General features: G+C 40.9%; 1 protein-coding gene across 1 annotated transcript; it reads left to right on the top strand.

Annotated features, from left to right (window-relative positions):
• Positions 1 to 10,572: 10,572 nt before the first annotated feature.
• LOC148918312 (G-type lectin S-receptor-like serine/threonine-protein kinase B120) lies at positions 10,573 to 13,736 on the top strand. Its single transcript, XM_089049855.1, has 6 exons — positions 10,573 to 11,814; positions 11,927 to 12,195; positions 12,290 to 12,500; positions 12,613 to 12,850; positions 12,969 to 13,119; positions 13,234 to 13,736. The coding sequence occupies exons 1-6, from the start codon at positions 10,647 to 10,649 to the stop codon at positions 13,549 to 13,551; spliced, it is 2,355 nt and encodes a 784-aa protein (XP_088905981.1). The 5' UTR covers positions 10,573 to 10,646; the 3' UTR covers positions 13,552 to 13,736.
• Positions 13,737 to 14,148: the final 412 nt, after the last annotated feature.

The raw sequence follows: 14,148 nt of genomic DNA, 5'->3' as shown, positions 1-14,148 counted from the left end.
TTTTTATTATCATTTTTTAAATACAAAGCAAAATTGGACCGGAGAAAGAATAAATTTCAATTTTTTATTTTATTTTTAATACAAGTGACAGTCTAACTTAAGACCACACTACCAAGATATCAAGGGGAGGCGGGATTTGTCACACACACAAACTATCAATGTGTCATGAGATTCTAACTTGAGACTACTAATCTGTAATTTAAGTCAAAGTCCTTTTCCACTAAGCTAGACAAACGATATTTTGAATTTTTCTTGTTTACGTGGGGTAGTTTTCTATTGGTTTCCCTTAGTCTTATTATCAACTATCCACATTGAATCCCCAACACCAAATAAACCGTAATCCTCTTATCTCGCTCTAGTAGTAGTCTTCGGTCCATAATTTTTTTACCGGACAAAATTGGTCTGGTTCCCAATTCTAGCCAAAAATCAAACATAATCGACCAAAGCACATCTGTAATAATATGCATGGTTTTATATGCTAGAAAGAAGTTATATAACAAGCGTATTCAAGATTTGACTTTTTAACCATTCAAAACAAAGCCCTCAATCAATGATCAGGCTACTTAACTAATTTTAGACTCCATCTACCATAATGATTTGTCTACTCTGTAGTCTCTACCTTGTTAACTAATTTTAGACTCCATCTGCTTAATGTTACACCATGAACATATATATAGTTGATAAATAATTCTTGCATAAATCAACATGCACAAACATTTTGTTGCTCTTGTTTTTGGAAAGTTTCACGCGATTTAAGTTTAATTACCATTACTTATCTATGACCAATTAAATGAAATTTTCACTTATTTTAGTTGGTTTATATTTCTAGTAGTGGATTTTTAAGTGACTAATAATTTTTTTTTTAATACAAGCAATAGTCTAACCTACAAAGAGGAGAGGGAGTTTCACACACATATAACTAAGGTGCCATAGGGGTTTGAACCTGGCCTACAACTCAATAGCCGTTTCCAGTATAATAGACCTCATTGGCGCTACTAATAATTTTTTAAATAAGTTACATATACAAATATTTGAATCGTTTTCGTTCACCTTTCTGCTATGTGCAAAAATAATTTTTCACATGCTAGTCTCTCCTACAATACCTACTCTACCAACGTTATCCACAACATTAATCTTCTAGAACATGATCCTAGTTTCATTTGAATGGAATCAATCTCCTGGAATTTAGTTTTTAAATCGCAGTACTTATATCCAAGTGCATGTCCAAATGAATCTATGTCTCTCCTGTATTTTTGTGTTTTGACTGACCAAGAAGAAACGGAAGCTGCTGAAAATGTCTCTTTACATTTAACTGTTTGAGAATATAAAAGCAGAAGCCATGGCTTTTACATTGGCAAAATTTATATGCGCAGAAGCCACGCAACATATATATATATATATATATTGATGAAGTTGACGATCAAAAGATATCTATTTCCACATGGTTTTTTCGTATTTACACATCTTGTTTAATTGTCTATTTACAGAAAATTGCCTCCTCCAAAGGAGAAAAGGAGAAAGTGCAAGGTGGGCAGAAAATTGTGTAATCTCGACTGGACCAGTTCTCTCCTCACATGAAAATATGCAATCGGATCGTAACCTAACCAACCCACCCATAAATAGTGTGGGCGGTGGTGTATTAGGACTAAAATCAAAATTCATTGCAAAACTTATTAGTTTCAATGAGGGGGATGAAAAAAATAATTTTATGGATAATAACAATGTAAAGAGACATTTACAGCAACTTGACCCGAAATTAAGTACCGTTTGGTTGGGTTCAATTTAGGCCTCAAACTAGCAATATAGTTGTCAAATAAGTACTTTTGTTAACTATTTTGCGACTATTATTCGCTTTTATGTGCAGTTGATAGTTGGAAGTTAATTCTTCCGGAGATCTACCCTTTGTTCTACGGTGGCGGGACTTCAATCCGTAGTGGTATGGTAGTCATGATTTAGGTTTGTGTTTTAATTTAGGATTTTGCTTGTTTTGGGGTGTGTGAGTTTGGATATGGGCTATGACAGATTTTGGTAATTTGAGTTGGTTGGATTTTGTCCAATGTAGTTTCCCCTTTCAGATTGTTGCTTTTTTTTGCAGTCATATTGAAATTAAATGACAGATCTTTTTATATTACTTATATATGACCAATTAAATGAAATTTTCACTTATTTTAGTTGGTTTATATTTCTTAATAATTATATCTCAGCAGTCATCAGTAGTGGGTTTTTAAATGATTAATATATATTTTTTTAAAGGAAAATGCTAGAGGCACTAACTTTGAGACTAACTCTCTAATAGAGCATGAGCCCCGGTGTATTAGCGGGCCCCATCTCTATTAGAGAGTTGGTGCCCAAAGTTGGTGCCTCTAGCACCACTCTTTTTTTAATACAAGTGATAGTCTAACCTACAAAGAGAAAATGGGGTTTCACACACTTACAACTAAGGTGTTATAGGAGTTTGAACCTGGTTTATAACTCAATAGCCTTTTCCACTATAGTAGACCCTATTGACGCTAATTTTTTAAATAGGTTACACATATACAAATATTTAAATCGTTTTTGTTCACCGTTGTGTTGTGTGCATAAATAATTTTTCACGTGCTAGCCTCTCCTACAATACTTACTCTACCAACGGTATCCAAAAACATTAATCCTCTAGAACATGATCCTTGTTTCATTTGAATGCCATCAATCTCCAGGAATTATAGTATCGGAATTTAGTTTTTAAATCGTAGTACGTGCATCCAAGTGCATGTACAGTCCAAATGAATCTATGTCTACATCTGACTTTTGGGTTCCCATATTTTTGTCTTTGACCGACCATGAAGAAACAGAAGCTGCTGTAAATGCATCTGGACTGTTCGAGAATATAAACGCAGAAGCCACGCACGCAACATACATATATGATATATATTGATGAAAGTTGACGGCCGCCTCAGCTCATCTTGTCCCAATAAATGAGACAGCCCACTTTTATTATTCTCCCCTCACCATGTGTGAATAAAGTTTTTGAACCGCATCTAGCTTTCTGTGAAATTACTGAAAATGATAAAGATTATTGAATAATAGAAAATTTATATATATTTGAATCTCTTGATCATACGTGTAGTTTCCACGAAGTTAAGAAATTAGACTAGATCAAAGATATCTATTTCCGTATGGTTTTTTCGTTTTTACACTTCTTGTTTAATTGTCTATCTATAGACTACAGCCTCCTCCGAAAAGAGAAATTGCAAGGTGGGCCGAAAACTACATAATCTCAACTGGACCAGTTCTCTGCTCACATGAAAATATGCAATCGGGTTGTAACCTGACCAACCTGCCCATAAATAGTGTGGGTGGTGTTTATTAGGACTAAAATCAAAATTCATTGCAAAACTTAGTTTTAATGAGAGAGATGTAAACAATAATAATAATAATAATAATCTTTTCTACAAGGATGAAATCTGTGAGAACCAATTAAATCAAAACCCTAGGTCCAATAATTCCTTCCATTTGGGAATTATTTGACCTAATTGAGAATTACTCAACTTAATTGGGAGTTACTCAATTTAATTGGGGGTTACCCAATTAAATTGATAATAACCTAATTAAACTGAGATTTGATTTGATACCTATCACAATTAGGGATTTGATTTACCCTAATAAATCAAATCCCTAATTAATCAAATCAATGCCAAATCGGGGAGGAATAATTCCTTACTAACTACGGAATTATTCCTCTGAAACCCTAGCCTCCGAGACTACTATAAAAAGATGGCCACACACAAGGGTGGAGGTACGTCTAAATTTCTACTGAAACTATGCAGAAATTATTTCTCACAAACCCTAGCCACCACTTTCTTTCTCTCTCTGACACAAGGCTCGGCCACCACACACGGCTCCGGCCACCCGTTTTCCTTGAAATACCCTACCTAACTTAGGCATCGGAGGGCCTTTGGCCAACACCCCCCGGGTGTGGTCCTTTACCCCGATTTGTTTTGCAGGGAGAAAGAGAAGTGGAGAAGACGAAGGAATCTTAGACGAATATTCTAGTGAGACGAAATTTGCTCCCACAAATTGGTGCTTTCATTGAGAGCACGAGATATATTCAAAGTGTGCTCCAAATCTATCTTTCACACATTTTTTCAAACAACCACGGTTGATACAAGACGTACGAAGAGTAACGCCACCACGACGGGCCCATCTCATGGTTTCGTGGTGGAAACCTCAATGCAACCGCATGGAATCATGACTGCCAATGCCTTGCAGCAGTCTTCTAGTGCTTTGCAGCCGCCTTCAATCGCTGGAATTGCGAACAGCCGCCATATGACCCCGGGACCTCCATAGCCTTGCGATCGCCGACATGTGACGGAGTCGCTCGCCTCACCTGTCATGCCGTTGAGCACGAGCAGCCACACCACTTAACTACCGGACTAGCCGCACAGCCCCACGACTACTCGACGTCATCTGGTCTTGGAGCGGATCCATTCTCTCCCTCCTCTGCGATCACACTTGACATATGCACTGTACGCGTCTAATGGAGCCCTAGCCCACATGCCGTTGGGCCCGATGTACACCACTCTACTTGACCCGTGCAGTCGGTGGACCTTAACTCATAGGTTGATTAACTCACACGAAGGTCGATGATCAAAACAACGGATTGGCTAGCTACTCAGGCAGATCAACTTGAATCAAGGCCTCAACCTTGGACCCCGTGACGAGGAGAGAAGGCACACGGGCATGCCGGCAAGCGATTCGAGAGGTCCCAGGCTGGTCGAGACAGGGCAAACCGGCAGGGGAGAGAGCGAGATCGTGCGATGAGACGCAGATGCAAGCCGTACTGAGCCGCTTCGAGGTCGTCCCGAGACCAATGTGCTCGAGAGGCTAGGTCCACAATCCAATGTTCGTGCTCGCTTAGGTCCACAAGGAGCTCGAGTTCGTGAGCGGTCGCGGCGACAAGCTATGGAAGGATCTTCCCAAACTCAACCTTTCTCTCGCCTCACGGCGAGGCAACTAAGGATCGACCGGGAGCCGGGAGAAGAAGTTAGCCAATCACGCTCGAGGCACCGAATATGTTGACCTGAACAACCTTCCTTGCGAGCAGAGGATGACGATCAACGCTCACCAACCCGCTCGAGGTCCAACACGCATCAACAAGCTGTGGAGGGATCCTCCCAAACTCAACCTTCTCTCTTGCCTCACGGGCAGGGCAACCAAGGGGATCGACCCTTGGAAGCTAGAGAAGAAGTTAGCCAATCACGCTCAAGGCACCGAAGACGTCGACCTGAACGACCTTCCTTGCGAGTAGAGGATGACGATCGACGCCACCAGCCCGCTCGAGGACCAACACGAGGCGACAAGCTGCAGAGGAATCCTCACAACCTCAATCTCCTAATCGCCTCACGGGCAAGGCACCCAAGGGGATCGACCCTTGGGAACCGAGGAAGAAGTTAGCCACCGCGCTCGAGGCACCAAAGACGTCAGCCGAGACTCCAACCTGCGAGCAGAGGATGTCGAGAAGCTAGTAAAGGACCAACTCCGAGGTCTCCGACTTAAAGAAAGCATGGAGGAGGCCCTGTGCAAGGAAATTGATCGAGTTGATCGCTCGCTCTTTACGGACAAGGTGGAGCGAGTTCCGCACAAGCGATTTACAACGCCATCCATCACTCCATTCAAGGGGATTCAACACGAGAGCCATTTGAGGCACTTCAAGAGCGCCATAATCCTGCAAAGCGACGACGCATACTGATGTGCAAAGTGTTCGCGATGACTTTGCGAGGAGCAGCTCAGGATTGGTTCCACACTCTACCATCCGCGTCGATAGGCAACTTCAAGGAGTTCGCCATCATTTTCACAAAGGAGTACACCTCCTACAAGACGGTCAGAAAGCATGCGGACCACCTATTCAATTTGTGCAAGAAGCTAGACGAGTCTCTACGAGACTACCTGAGACGGTTTAAGGCTGAGAAGGCTAACATCATAGGATGCAACGACTAAGTTGCATCCTCAGCTTTTAAGAAGGGCTTGCCAACCGAGCACGAGCTATATTGGGAGCTGGCCATAACTCCAAGTCAAACCTTGCGAAGTGTTCGCGACGGCAGAGCGCTACGCACTTTGGGACGATGATCGATCGCGCAAAGAAAGCTAGCAAGCAAGTTGACCACCCGAAGAAGCAGGCAAGCCAAAAGAGCAATAAGTTCGAGCAAAAGCCCGAGATAAGCGCAGATCGCGGCCCCAAGAGGGAAGCTCAGAAACAGGACATTCATTGAGTTCGCTATCCCAATCCACCAGATCCTAGCTCGGTGAAGGACAAGCCGTGGGTGAGGAGACCACCACCCATGAAGGGAGACCCTCTAAAAGAGACACCAGTAAATCTGCGCATTCCACGGGAGCACGGTCATTACACTAACAACGCAAAGCTTGGAAAAGACACTTTGAGGAGTCTGGTCAGAGAGGGCCATTGCACGAGTTCGTTGCAAAGAAGGCTATCCAGCAGATCGAGGATCGTGATGCAGCTGCCAAGGAACCTCCCCAAAAGGTCATTCGAATCAACACCATTCTAGCCGACTCCCAAGAGTCCGGGCTGACCACCAAGGAGTGCAAGAGAAAGATCGCTCAGGCAACTTATGTCTCCCAAGTCACAACGGGAGTACCAGCCATTGTGGATACACCCATCATCGGCTTCTAGAAGAATGACTTGATCGGGCTTAACCTGCCATATAATGACGCCCTAGTCATCTGCATCCAAATTGAACAAGCTGTGATCGAGCGAGTTCATATAGATGAAGGCAGCGCAACCAACATCCTGCAACTATCCGTTATCCAACAGATGGGGTTCGAGCCCAAGATTAGCAAACTTGCCAGATCGCTCACCGGCTTCAATGGGGCCACATCAATCACCGTTGGAACGATCAACGGATGTCCACTCACCCCAAATACGCTCGCAAACCTTCATGGTCATTGATGAGGTTTCCCTACAACGGAATCTTGGGCCGACCGTGGATCGCAAGATCGAGGCTATCACATCCGCTCTACATCGAAGATCCGCTATCCCATTCTCGGGCGGATCGGGCAGATCAACAGCGACTGCCATGGCAAGGAGATGCACCCAAAGGCTCAAGAAGAGCAAGCAACAGCTTCACACGATAATGTCGCCAACGAGGCGGGAAGCGCTCTTAGCGGACAAGCAAACCTGAAATGGAAGGAAGTTGCTGCCTCACAATAGCGATTAAGGAACCAGGATCAAGGTGAGGGAATCCACCGGAAGACTCCCAAAGGGTTGGAAGCCTAATGATGACGCTGAGTTAATACCCCGATCCTCGGCTAGCAGACAAAGAGGCGTAGATCGACTCGCGCCGTAATCCAAACAAGAAGGATCAAGACGAGGAATCTACCGGAAGGCTCCTTGAAGAAGGTTGGAAGCTTGAGGAAGACGTTGAGTTAGTATCCCGATCCCGATCGATCCGATAGGAGGCGAGATCGGCTCGCGCCAAATTCAAACAAGAAGGATCGAGATGAGGGAATCCGCCAAGGCTCCTTGAAGAAGGTTGAAGCCCGAGGAAGACGCTTGAGTTAGTACCCTCGATCCTCACCACCAGACAAGAAAGCGCGGATCACTCGCGCCTATGCCCCGACGAGAAGATAAAGTCGACCATCTTCCTCCGTAACAACAAAGACATGTTCGCGTGGTCACCATCCGACATGCCCGGCATCGACCCAAACATCATCGCCATCGGCTCCATGTCAACCACGCTTAGCAAGCACGTGGTGCAGAAGAGACGAACTTTGCTCTGAGCGAGTCACGATCATTGAAGCCGTGATCGACAAGCTCCTAGCTGCCTATTTCATTGAAGAGGTCTCCTACTCGGAATGGCTGGCCAACGTTGTTCTGTAGGTGAAACAAGAAAAGGAAAAATGGATAGTATGCGTCAATTACACCGACCTCAACAAAGCATGCCCTAAATACAACTTCCCATTGCCGAGAATCGACCAGCTCGTGGATTCAACTTCCGGCAACCAACTGCTCACTTCATGGATGCTTACTTCGGCTATAATCAAATTATGATATACGATGATGACAAGGCGAAGACCTCTTTCATCATTAAAAGAGGGACCCATCGCACAAGGTCATGCCCTTTAATAAGAACACCGGAGCAACCTACCAAAGGCTCGTGAATAAAATTTTCAAGGAGCAGATTAGCAGAACCATGGAGGTGTAAACAATAATAATAATAATAATAATCTTTTCTACAAGGATGAAATCTGTGGGAACCAATTAAATCAAAACCCTAGGTCAAATAATTCCTTCCATTTGGGGATTATTTGACCTAATTGAGAATTACTCAACCTAATTGGGAGTTACTCAATTTAATTGGGGGTTACCCAATTAAATTGATAATAACCTAATTAAATTGAGATTTGATTTGATACCTATCACAATTAGGGATTTGATTTACCCTAATAAATCAAATCCCTAATTAATCAAATCAATGCCAAATCGGGGAGGAATAATTCCTTACCAACTACGGAATTATTCCTCTGAAACCCTAGCCTCCGAGACTACTATAAAAAGATGGCCACACACAAGGGTGGAGGTACGTCTAAATTCCTACCAAACTCTGCATAAATTATTTCTCACAAACCCTAGCCACCATTTTCTTTCTCTCTCAGACACAAGGCTTCGCCACCACACACGGCTCCGCCACCCGGTTTTCCTTGAAATACTCTACCTAACTTAGGCATCAGAGGGCCTTTGGCCAACACCCCGGGTGTGGTCCTTTTACCCCGATTTGTTTTGCAGGGAGAAAGAGAAGTGGAGAAGATGAAGGAATCTTAGACGAATATTCTAGTGGGATGAAATTTGCTCCCACAAAATCTATGCAATTATATTTTACGGGTAACAATTTTCTGTGTTGATACATTTTAGACGTAGTGTGGTTATTACAATACATAATCCAACGGTACCTTAGGTGAATCTTGACACTAAGTTAAGTACAGTTCGGCTGGGTTTAGTTTAGGCCTCAAACTAGCAATATAGTTGTCAAATCATGACTTTTGTTAACTATTATGTGACTCTTATCGCTTTTATGTGCAATTGGATCGTTGGAGATTTGCTTACTGAGATCTACCCTTTGTTCTATGGTGGCGGGACTTTGATCCATGGTGGTATGGTGATCATGATTTAAGTTTGTGGTTTAATTTAGGATTTTGCTTGTTTTTGGGCTGTGTGGGTTTGGATACGAGCTATGCAGATTTTGGTGATTTGAGTTGTCTAGTTGTTTATGTGGATTTTGTCTCATGTAGTTTTCCTCTTTCGGGTTATTGGTTTTGCAGTCATGTTGAGATGAATTCGTATTTCATACACGTCTTTGATGTGTTGCTGAAGTTTTCTAATGAATATCATTATTTGATAAATAAATAATAAACTAGCAGTATACCTGAACCGTAAAAAATTAATTGTGGTTTGGTTTGGTTCAATTCAAAATTATACATTTTAATGTAAAACATGAATCAAACCGCTTGATTTGATTTGATTTAGCCGGTTTAATCAATTACGGTTTGGTTTTAGTCTAGTAGACTACACTTATTTTGAATTTTTATATTGTTCACCCTAATACTTAAATTATTAAGCTCTTAAATTTTATTATTATATAAAAGAACAAAAAAGGTCGTCCAACTTAATACCTAGTACATCTATACACACACCTCACCACCCTTCATATTAAGTTTTAGAAAAATACAAACTCTTTTAGACTATTGCCAGATTACTCTTCTCTTTTAATCCAAGAAACCAACTACACTCTCATCTTCTCTTCACAAACCCTAAATAAGGTATACGAATAGTGGATTGTGGGTCGTCAATTGAGGTATATAATGTGATTATTTCTTGGTTTGGGACTCCTCCCAGAATTATTGAGGATGCTATGATCAAAGACTTTTATTTGGTCACCTACTTTGAATTTCTCCACATTCTTCCTAGCTTTGTTCACAACACTAACAATTTCATGCCTGGAAAATCAATTGAAAATGTTCAACACACATGAATGATTTCAAGGAATAATAAAATGATTATTTCTGCTAGGTGCTGCAAAATGCAAAGGGATACAACAACCAATTCCCACACATGAATGCAATTTTTGATAAGATATTTGATCATATATGTAAACAAAATCAAAACCATTTTGAAATGCAAATATTTTAAATAAATAAATAAAAACACTAATATGCATGTCAAGTTTTTGTGGGGTGGGGGGGGGGTGTGAGGTTGATGAGTTTTTTTTTTTTTTTTTTTTTTTTTTTGCTGAGTGTGTATAGTTTGAGAACATAGTAGGGTTTTCTTAAAAATTGTGAAAATTTGAATTAGATATTGGCATGAACTTAGAATATGGAGTGAACGAAGATAAGTGAGAGTTTAAATAGAAAATTTCTGCCTCTAAAATTGATACACTCATTAAAAATAAAAATAAAAAATCGTCAATTTTAGGCACCAGCGTGGCATGTGCTTGACGAAGAAAACGTGGCATGTCAGTGAGTTGATGGGTTATAAATAAATGAACACTTTATGTCTTAGGCACTGTTGAGTTTGAGCCTTGAGGTACGAACTTTGTCATTCTGCGCTGTTTGAGCCCCTGCCAGTCGTCTCCTTGTTTCTTCCTTTGTCTATCAGAATGGGGAGGCTCATTGCTTGTGTTCTGACATTACTAGTGTTCTCTCCTAAGCTGCCATTTTCCTTTTGTACCAGCAAACACAACTTATTAGTTCCAGGCAAATCAATCAGTGCAAACCAGACCTTGATTTCTCCCACTGGAAACTTTGCACTGGGCTTCTTCAGTCCTGAAAATTGTACCAAATACTTCCTTGGCATTTGGTACAATACAATCCCAAACCCACCAATTGTGTGGGTTGCCAATAGAGAAACCCCACTTGATTCTCCAGGTGTCTTTCTGCTGGGCAGTGATGGAAATCTGGTGGTGTTGGATGGAAAGACAAGAAAAGCACTCATCTGGTCTTCAAATGCATCCCTCCTTGCTTCTGCAACGAATGCCACAATTGGGTTGCTAATGGACACTGGAAACCTTGTCCTAGGATTTGGAAAAGATCAAACAAAAGACCCTTTGTGGCAGAGCTTTGATCATCCCTCAGACACACTGTTGCCCGGCATGATGATTAGCCTTAACAAGAGGACTGACCAGCAGAGGCGCCTTACATCCTGGGCAGCAGTTGACGATCCGAAACCCGGTAAGTTCTCCCTCGGCATTGATCTTCAAGTGCCTGCCCAGGTTGTTGTCCGGAAGGTAAACTTTGGTCCCTACAATTTGACAGGCCATGAGTCCAAATCAATAGCCTTTAAAAATCCCAGTGCAACCTTCTTGGTCCTCTCTTTCAATGTTGAGTCTGATGATCATACTGATGAGGTTCATTTTACTTATCGCGTCTCGGATACCTCAGTGAAATTGAGGTCTGTGTTGAACCCAAATGGGCTGTTTGTCCTGCTGCTGTGGCAGGATGACAGTAAAACATGGAGTGAGCTGGGGTATTGGACTGGTGAATGTGTTAGGGAAAAGGCATTGACATGTGGTAGAAACAGAGAAGGGTTTTCCAAGGTTGAGTTTTTAAAACTACCAGATCATGCTGTTGTGTTAGAAAATAAAAAGAGTAGGAGTGAGTGTGAATCTGAGTGTCTTCACAACCGCTCTTGCAAAGCGTATGCTTGTGCAAATGTGGCACAAGGAAGTCCTATGAGGTGCATAACATGGTATGGTAACTTGGTGGATTCTGTACATAATCAAACACTTCCTATTCGTGTTAGTGAGGATGGCTCCAATGATTTTCAAGGCATGTCGATTAATTTTTTCTTTTTTCATTATTAAACAAGCAAAATCAGTTCTTTTGGCTAGAAAGTTACCATAATTACTAACTTGGAGCCTTTTCATTCTTTTCTTTGCAGGTGGTAAGGGTCATGCTAAAAATTTCTTCAAGAAGCGGTGGGCTGTAATTGCAATTGCAATTGTCTCAGCAACAACAGGATTGCTTGCAGCAATTTTTGGATATCTTTTATGGAAGAGAATTTCGAGAAATGAAGATAATGGTAGTGCTGGAGGTGGAAAGGATGGTACAGAACTACCACTTTCGGGTTTAAAGAGTATACTAGCTGCAACAAACAACTTCTCTGAAGCTAATAAACTTGGAGAGGGAGGATTTGGCCCCGTTTATAAGGTGAAACTTCCTTAATTACATTGTTCTTCATAAATATGATATTAAATTTGTCTACTTGTCTTTAAAAAATTTCCATTAATATCTTTCTCTGCAGGGGATTTTGCCTGAAAATGAAGAAGTAGCCATAAAAAGGTTGTCGAAGAAGTCAGGGCAAGGACATGAGGAGTTCAAGAATGAGTTGAAGCTTATAGCCAAGCTCCAACATACCAATCTTGTTAGGCTGTTGGGTTGCTGTAATGAAGAGGAGGAAATGATACTGATTTATGAGTACATGCCCAATCGAAGTTTGGACAAACTTGTGTTTGGTATATACATGTTCATCACCTTTGAGATATTCTTTGATGTTGTTGATTTCCTGGACATCAAATTTGATTAGCTAATTTTTGCAACATCTTTTTAAATGTATTGTTTATTCAGATCCATATGAAAAGATAAAATTGGATTGGGGTAAACGGTTTCGAATCATAGAAGGCATTGCTCAAGGAGTACTTTATATCCACAAGTATTCCAGATTGAGAATCATTCACAGGGACCTAAAAGCAAGTAATATACTGTTGGATGGAGAAATGAACCCAAAAATTTCAGATTTTGGAATGGCAAGGATTTTTGGGATGAACCAAACTGAAGCAAATACCGACAGGGTTGTTGGGACATAGTAAGTAGACATATATAGCACATGTTTTTGCATTATTCATGTACTAAACCTGATGATGCAAAATGTTAGTCTTTAATTGTTGTTGCTTACTTTGTCTACCATTATAATTCATGTGCAGCGGCTACATGTCACCTGAGTATGCACTCTTGGGCAATTTTTCTGAGAAATCGGATGTGTTCAGCTTTGGAGTGTTGATTTTGGAGATTGTAAGTGGAAAGAGGAATTCTTCTTTTCATCGTTTTGATCCTACGCTAACGCTTACTGGTTGGGTAAGTATATATAAACTAGAAATTATTCTAGCTAGTATGTATATGTCGTCCTTCTGTTTTTAATCCTTTCAAGTTTGCAATTAAAGTGAATGGTCCTAATGAAATCTTAATTAGGCATGGGAATTGTGGAAAGAAGGCAGAGAAATGGAGGTGATTGATGAATCAGTAAGGGAAGCATGTGACACTCATGAAGCTCTAAGGTGTATCCATGTTGGGTTTTTGTGTGTTCAAGAAGCTCCAGCCGATCGGCCAACAATGTCTTCTGTGATTAGCATGCTGCAGGGCAACGAAGCTGCATCACTTCCACCCTCCAAAGAACCTGCTTTTTCATCAGCTCATAGGAATTCCATTGCGATTGCTTCTTCTCCTCAAACATCTCCCATTTTTTCCAACAATTATGTGATCACCATTAGTTCGGAAGTAGGCAGATAGACTTCCTTTTGTTCAGCACATATATAATTATTGTAGAATAACTAGCATGCAGCAGATTGACAAGCGCAAGCCAACAAAAACATGTTTGAGCTTCTTCTAGCAATGGATTATGTTAGGTGAAAATAGCCTTCTAAGGTTTTAGTCAATTTCGTGCAATTTAATATTTTTTATTTTTGTTTTAATAATTATTCTTGGAGCTAAGGTTTTGGTTTAAGTATTTAAACAACCTCTAGAACTTGTATTGGCATCTTATTATTGGAGCTAAGATTCAAAAAAAAATCTTAAAAGTAGTGCAAGAGTGAGTGAACCGTTGAATTTACATCCAACGGTGAGTGACCACAAATCTCTTGGACCCCTTGTAGTCCAAGAGATCGGGACTGTTTTTCTCATATCTAATATTTAAACAAAAAGGAAACACATTGACGACTAGTGGGAATCAAATGTTCAAGAATTTGACAATCCATCCTCACAAAGTATTACTTTTGTTATTAAACCCTGGTGTTAGATTACATTTTTTTGTTCATTTAAATATTAGGTGCATTATTATGAAAATATACATAATTGTAAAGTATTACTTACGTAACGTGATAATGTACT

This window comes from Prunus mume, linkage group LG4, assembly GCF_029339155.1.
Source record: "Prunus mume cultivar Tortuosa linkage group LG4, ASM2933915v1, whole genome shotgun sequence".
In the NCBI taxonomy this organism is placed as follows: Eukaryota; Viridiplantae; Streptophyta; class Magnoliopsida; order Rosales; family Rosaceae; genus Prunus; species Prunus mume.
This window is presented reverse-complemented; position numbering and strand designations above follow the sequence as displayed.